This window comes from Corvus moneduloides, chromosome 3 (genome assembly GCF_009650955.1).
Source record: "Corvus moneduloides isolate bCorMon1 chromosome 3, bCorMon1.pri, whole genome shotgun sequence".
NCBI classification, from domain to species: Eukaryota; Metazoa; Chordata; class Aves; order Passeriformes; family Corvidae; genus Corvus; species Corvus moneduloides.
Window position 1 is genome coordinate 118,752,068 of NC_045478.1, and position 6,692 is coordinate 118,758,759.

General features: G+C 42.0%; 1 protein-coding gene across 2 annotated transcripts in view; it reads right to left on the reverse strand.

The window, feature by feature from the left end:
- The window catches only part of REL (REL proto-oncogene, NF-kB subunit), a 44,027-nt gene extending 38,206 nt beyond the window's left edge, over positions 1 to 5,821 (reverse strand). Inside the window, exons 1-3 of one of the 2 annotated variants that reach the window (XM_032103763.1) lie at positions 2,062 to 5,821; positions 1,275 to 1,381; positions 1,003 to 1,035 (exon numbers count right to left, since the gene is read on the reverse strand). In XM_032103763.1, coding sequence (XP_031959654.1) covers positions 1,003 to 1,035; positions 1,275 to 1,293 — 52 coding nt within the window. In that variant the 5' untranslated portion in view covers positions 1,294 to 1,381; positions 2,062 to 5,821. The remainder of the gene's footprint in view (positions 1 to 1,002; positions 1,036 to 1,274; positions 1,382 to 2,061) is intronic. The other variant, XM_032103764.1, reaches the window with a different exon arrangement.
- Between the last annotated feature and the right edge of the window lie 871 nt (positions 5,822 to 6,692).

Sequence of the window (6,692 nt, forward strand, 5' to 3'; positions counted from 1 at the left end):
CCCCAGAAGAAAGCTCCTGCTGCAAGGAGAGCTTTAACTCCTTCTTAAATTCCAGCTTTCTTTTCCCTAGTGTTAGACACTTTTGAGATTCAGCTGGAAAGGGCACTAAGCCATCTTGTCTAGATCATGTTTTTGCCAAGAAAGGTTGAACCAGATGGTCTTGAGGTTCCTTTCCAAGACAGTACCCCATTCCATGACAGATGCTGTCTTGTAAATTGCTGGTGCTACCCTGTTTTCACAATTTTCACCTGTTTATTTGAGACTGCCAGGGCTTTGGGACAATTTGGGGGGATTTTTCATCCCGGCTCCACAGCACACCAGGGTGGTCTAAGACTACAGCTCCTTGGCTGCGTAGCAACCCAACTCTTACATGTGATGCACTGATTTCTTTTTGGGTTCCTGAGCTCTCTTATGTTACTGCTCCTAATTCTCTTTGCCTAACAGTGGGCGATGTCTGTGCTCTCGGGGTGCAAAAAGCCCATTAGGAAACAGATCTGAAATAATGACATTAATTCAAAAATCCATGTTGTTTAGCTGCTGGATTGTTTAAAACTAGAATTTATATTCCTTTTACGTATCTTAATTACACACGGTATTGTTTCTGCCTCCTGAATATGCATCTTTAAGTTTCAATGTCAACGTAAATACTGGTACAGCTATGCAATTACAGCACTTTTGCTTCTGCAAATATTCCCATGACCTACATCACAAAAAACTCTGGCAGGTGACCCAGTTACTACAGACTTGGTCAGTTCAGGACTTCACACTTGCAACACAGTTAAAACCTTATTTGCAAAACAGCACTGCTGTAACTGGTCAAGTGGAAACCATGTGACCTGACATGTTTTTAATTGCAATGCAGACAGAACTTTTAATTTGCATAGCCTAGGACTAGCATATACTTCTGTTCTGATGCCAGAGGACACCAGAAATGTAGGAAGTGAAAAAAAAGAAAGATGGCCACTTGGATAATTTACTCAGACAATTACTGCCTCATCATACCATCTCTGCTTAGAAGAATGTTTGCCAGTGCCCCTAGAAGAAGAATGGAAAAATAAAATTAAATATATAGCTGAATGGAACCACAGAATAAATTACACTTAGCATAGCAATTACAGTTTCTCCCAGACTATATGTATTATGAACAGCTTATATTTGTGTGGTCAACAACCCTGCCTCATAAACATCCCTGTAATTAATTTGAAATAACAAAAACCAGGGGTAAATAAACATGGTGTTCCTTTTGCTCCCTTTAACATTGTTTGGCTCCTTACCTACATACAGGCAGTCCATTCACTGCAGCTGATGAAGCAGAACTCTCCAGCCAGGAAAGAAGAAAAGGACTCAAGTTCTCAGGGATGAAGGTGGCAGCAAGAACCTCCTAAAATGATAAAAACCCAATTGATTGTGGTTTATAAAAACAATACATACCAAAGTAGCTACTGCTTAATTATATATTACTAAAGGGTTTTTTTCTCCTCTCCTTAACAGCCATTCTATGCTCTAGCAACCCTGTCCACTTCTCCTTTGCAATATCCTCCCCTTCACAAGCCTCTAACCAACCATTCTTTCAACTTTTGCAAAAGTTACTGGCTGTCTTCCAACCCAGAGCTTCCTAATGCCATGTGCACAGCACTGCTTTATGAACAGATGTTTGGTTTCCTCATAAACTCCTGCCCTGGCTCAGTAAGATGGCGGGGAGCCACAATTCTCTGTGGTTCCCTTTACAAGAGCAGCTCCATCTTGGCTCATAACATGCTCAAGCAGAGACTGCTCAACAGCATTATTTGGGAATTTCAGAAAATTCACACTCTTAAAGCTGGAAGACAGAAGGGGTATGTCAGCTTCTCTCAAATGAGTGTTTTTCCAGCTTTATTTGAGGGGCTTTGAGAAACTCATGAAGCAACAGCACATTCTTGGTGCTGGAGACATGCTCATTGTGCACATTCACTGCATTGAACAAGCTTTGAGTCCAGGAATAAGTTCCTTAAATTTGGGGTCAGGCAATAACACATTCACAGCAATAGAGTACAGTTAAAAGTCAAGAACCCAATCACACACCTCACTTTCAGACAACCCTTCCATTTGAGCTGACTGAAATTTTGAGTGATAAAAGTCCACGGCCCTGCAAACAGAACATTCATGTAAGTATTGAAATATTGTAAGGAAGGTGGATTCCAGAAACTTGCTTCTGGAAACTCTTTCATTCTTTCAGAAAGATATAACAATACACCAGTTCACATATGTAACTTTAATCATGTTTTTAAATAAATATGTACACTTAACATCCATTCCTTTTCTGGAAATACTCCTTACAAAATAAGTCACCCTATTTTTTTTTACAGTTTTACTATCAAGAATTATTGGGATTCCTCCTTACCACTCTCACTCACCTCCATGATAGTAGGAGATAAGAACTTACCTAGGAGCACTTAATAAGGTGTTAACCTGCATCTGGCAGTCCTGTGGCACTGTGTGTTGTGCTAAAATTCTTAGTGAGACTTTTTTTATGGAGAAACAAAAATAAGCAGGAAACAAATTTGTGATTTTTTTTTTTTCTTGTTAGGAATATAGTCTGAAAGGAAAAGTTGTTTGCAAACTTATAAAAAAGCAACAGGAAAGAGTAGTGGGCTATCATGTAAGTAGTGGCTTAAAAATCAGTAGCTGGTGTCAGTAGTCTCTAGAAATAGCTACCAGAGCCCTTACAACAGGCCTTAGCCAGATACAGTAACTTATGCACTGGGAATCCCCACTGCAGGCATAGGCAACCTGACTCTAAAGAAAAAGGGTCTCACACATTCAGGGAACTTGGCTTTAGTTTCTGGTCTTAGCCACAAAGTTTCTGTCTGACCCTTCATAAGTGGTTAATCTCTAGACCTTAGATTCATCTGTTAAAGCAGAAGGAAAGCCTTGGAAAACAATGCATGATCCTTCATTCCAAAACTTAATACAAATAAGGAACTTTTGGTGGGCACTCTGTCCAATTATTCCGGATAAGAAGTCACCTTAAACATTGGTGTTAGTGGTATCCATTACTTAACAAATAGATCATCCCATGTTTGTCAACAAATCATCTTCTCAATAAGTAGCTGAAAACCAAAACAATCTAAGCTAAAGGAACAGTGACTGAGAACACACCAAAGTTCACATACAAGCAGGAGCTGATGAAATAATGTGGTGTTGCTTAGAAGTCACTGAGAACCTGTGGTTAGTTTCAATACTGTAGCCTTAAGCATTTCTAAGTAATGGCTTTGCTTTTGTTTGACGTTTTTAGACCTTTGCATGAGGACAGACAGAAGTGCAGCAGGGTTTCCCCACTGACATCATAGCCACTGAAATCAGGAGTGACCTTTAAGGCTCAACACACACCAGATTTGAGTTTGAACATACAAAGCTCTGTTTGACCTCCATAGTTGGGCTGCTGGACAATCCATCTCAGTTTACTTGTTACTGAAAGGTGAACTCAAACCAACTTCAAATAACTAAAGTCTAGAGAAAATTGAGATATTACCTTTACTGAATTTTCCCCACTTGAAGTCACAACATGTATGAATGGGAGAGAAAATTAACATGCTGCTGATTACTCATTTCTGTAAGAGGAATAGTATTTAGTAAACTGATTGATAATTTTACAGGCACGTACCAAACATTTTCCCTGAATTACAGCAAAGTGAACATCTCTGTACTTGCACAACTTACCATTTGGTGTAAGGCAGGATTTATTTGGTGGGTGAACAGAGGAACAGAAACAGGGGATTCCCTGGCCTTCTCATTGCTAGTACTTCACTGCTTGCAACACCGTCATTTTCCTCAAAATACGATCCCTAGGGGCATATTTTTGTCTCATTTGGTTTTAGCTAAATTACTGCAACTAATCACTCTACAGCAAATACTGTTTCCATGATTTTCCAGTTGTTCACTATTTGGCAAATCTGGTAAATGCTTTGAACAAAAGCTACACCGGGTTGCTTTACAGACTCCCCCAACATGTTATCCTACATAGCAAAAAAGGGACAGTATCAATTAAAGACCTATGAAAACATTCAAAATGAGGAGAAAATTAATATATGCTATACCATCTAGACAAAACCAAAAGTGAATGTAGCGACCAGTTACAAGTCTTGCAAGAAATAGAGACTTCAGTTTCAGAAATACAGACCCAGCACCAGCTTTCAGTTTCCTGATAGTCTAATGCCTGTTTCGTTTGAGACCAGAAAATGCATAAACTTACTTAGCTGGTATTTCTTTAGCTTAGTTATTAGAAATCTCTATTGGATTGCTCATTATGACAGGTTTATGCCTTTCTGCTTAAGGCTGTACATAATAAAAGGAAAATTCAGTATCAAATAAACAAAAGAAGGGAAAATAATCTAACAAAATCACAACAAACATTGTTCCAAAGCAGTGCTGAAAGCATTTAGCCAAGAATTACACATCAAGTGATTCACAAAAACTCAGCTTTTCTTCCTTGTGTGCATGCACTCAGAGTAGGTGCGATAACTTTCTGTTCTGGCCAAGTGACCACACTGGAAAAACAGAGGAGAATTAAAACTGCAGGGATAAAAGAAATTCTAGCATGTTCTAGTTTTAGCATCTACTTACTATAGCCTGAACTCTGTTTTGTTTTTATCATATTATCACCAACACATTGTTGGTTATGGCTAGTCAACACTTCCTATTTTAAGGCCACATTTTTAGTTACTCCCAGTTTGCCAACACCTTTTCTTCACATGATCACATACACTGCCCCTTGAGATGATTTTTTAGGAAAAACAGAACAAATATGACTCAGTCATTTCTACGAATGACCACAGGGAACATATGCTTTAACTATATTCAAAGAATTCTGAAAACTTTTAAGAAACTTCTTTGCATTTCAGAAACAGGGACATGAAATTTAACAAGGAGGCCGTGCTGGTGTCACTACTGGGATTTTTTGCTCTTCCTTGGAAAAGACTGACCTTACATATGCTTGCCAGACTTGCTTTTAGTAGCCAAAATTTTCAGCTCTCTCTCCATTGCACACACATGCAGAGAGCGAGCTGGATGGTGCCTGCAGTAGGCAGCTGATTGCCAGGCTGCCACAAGCTGAAACTGAAACAGGTAAGATTATTTCTCCTCTGGTTTCAGGACTCACGAGAGTTTTACTCATCACCATCGAATAATGTATTGCCCAGTTCAGATTCAGAAAGAGGGGCTCAGGTGAGAAAGGGAAATGTGAATTATCAGAGAGAAAAGGAAAACAAGCAAGAGCCTGAGACCAGAAGAAATGAAAAAAAGATGAGGTGCAAATAAGAAACAAGGTTGGGAGAAGACAGCAGGAGGATTCAGAGTGTCTCCTCTTCCCAAGAAAGAGGAACTGCTCAAGGATGAGCAGTCCGTATCACTTTCTTGAAGGTCAGACAGCTGAGAGTTTAACAGGCTGTATTTTCCAGAATGAGAGAAAAATCAGCCCCCAGGCTACTGCTTTGCCAAGATCCTCCCATAAAAACACCCAAGGTCCAAGAGCTTGGAGCCCTGAGCCCTTGGGCCATGCATAGGGCTTGGCAGCCTGAGGTAGATGATGGTTGAAGAAAGCCTCATCCATGGGAAATGACCAACACGATGAAGGCAGCAAGGAGTGCCCACCACCCGCTCCAGGCTGGACAACAGCCTCCTGTACTCCGCTTAGTCCCGCAGGGCTCAAGGCAAGGCAGGGCACAGCAGGGCTGGCCAGGAAGCAGGGGGCCGCGGCAGCAGCAGCCCAGGGCAGGAGTGACGTTCCGAGGTGGCCGTTCCCGTTCCCCGCTGGCCACACGCGGCACTGTCACAGCACACGCAGCCCGCGGACCCCGCCCGCCCCCGCCGCGGGCTCCGGGCCAGGAACCCGCCCCGGCGTGGGACGGCCACCGCTCCCTGCGAGCCCCGGGGAAAGGGCACGCAGCCCCCGCAGCCACCCCGCAGCAGGTGGAGGGGGGGAGAAGGCAGCAGCCCGCTGGGTTCTGCAGGGGCAGAGGACCATAGGACCGAGATCCTGCTCACGGGCATTTGATTTCCTTTGGGACAGGGCACGGGCTGCCTCCAGCCCCGGGGTGGGTGTGAGTCCCTCGCCTGCACTCTATAACCACGGCTCTTCATTTACTGGAATAATGCACAGGATCACGCTCTTTATAAGAAATGTGATGAGGTAATTACAAAAATACAGCCAGGAGTTTTTGCTGGTCTTTTTAGTGTCAACAATTTATGTCACTAAGCATTACATAAGAGAAAGTTAGTAAGCCCCCTCTCTCCCACAGTCAAGATTAACAAATTTCTAGATACCTTTTTTCCTCTTTGCTCTTTCCTCATTAAGGCAAAAAGTACGTATTCTGTTACTTTCTCTCAGTTTCTACATGAAAATCAATGGCTACAGCCAAAATGTAGGTGACTTCACATTAACTGCTTCTTTGCTTGTACCTAACGAGTAAAACCACAGATGTTAATTCCTGCAAAGGAATTTCTTGGTCAAAGTTACTAATCAGATAATTTCAGTATAGAGTTGCTCCTCGTGGAAGAGACTGAGCATGAGTCCCTCATCTCAAGCCACGCACCCAGCAACCAGCTAAGAAAGCAGAGAGAAAAGAGCAACATTTGGAAGAAGTCTGATACCAAAGAGCCTCCCTCACTGAGTCCTTATGCAGGAGTAACTTCCCTTTCAATCACTTTAACAGAGG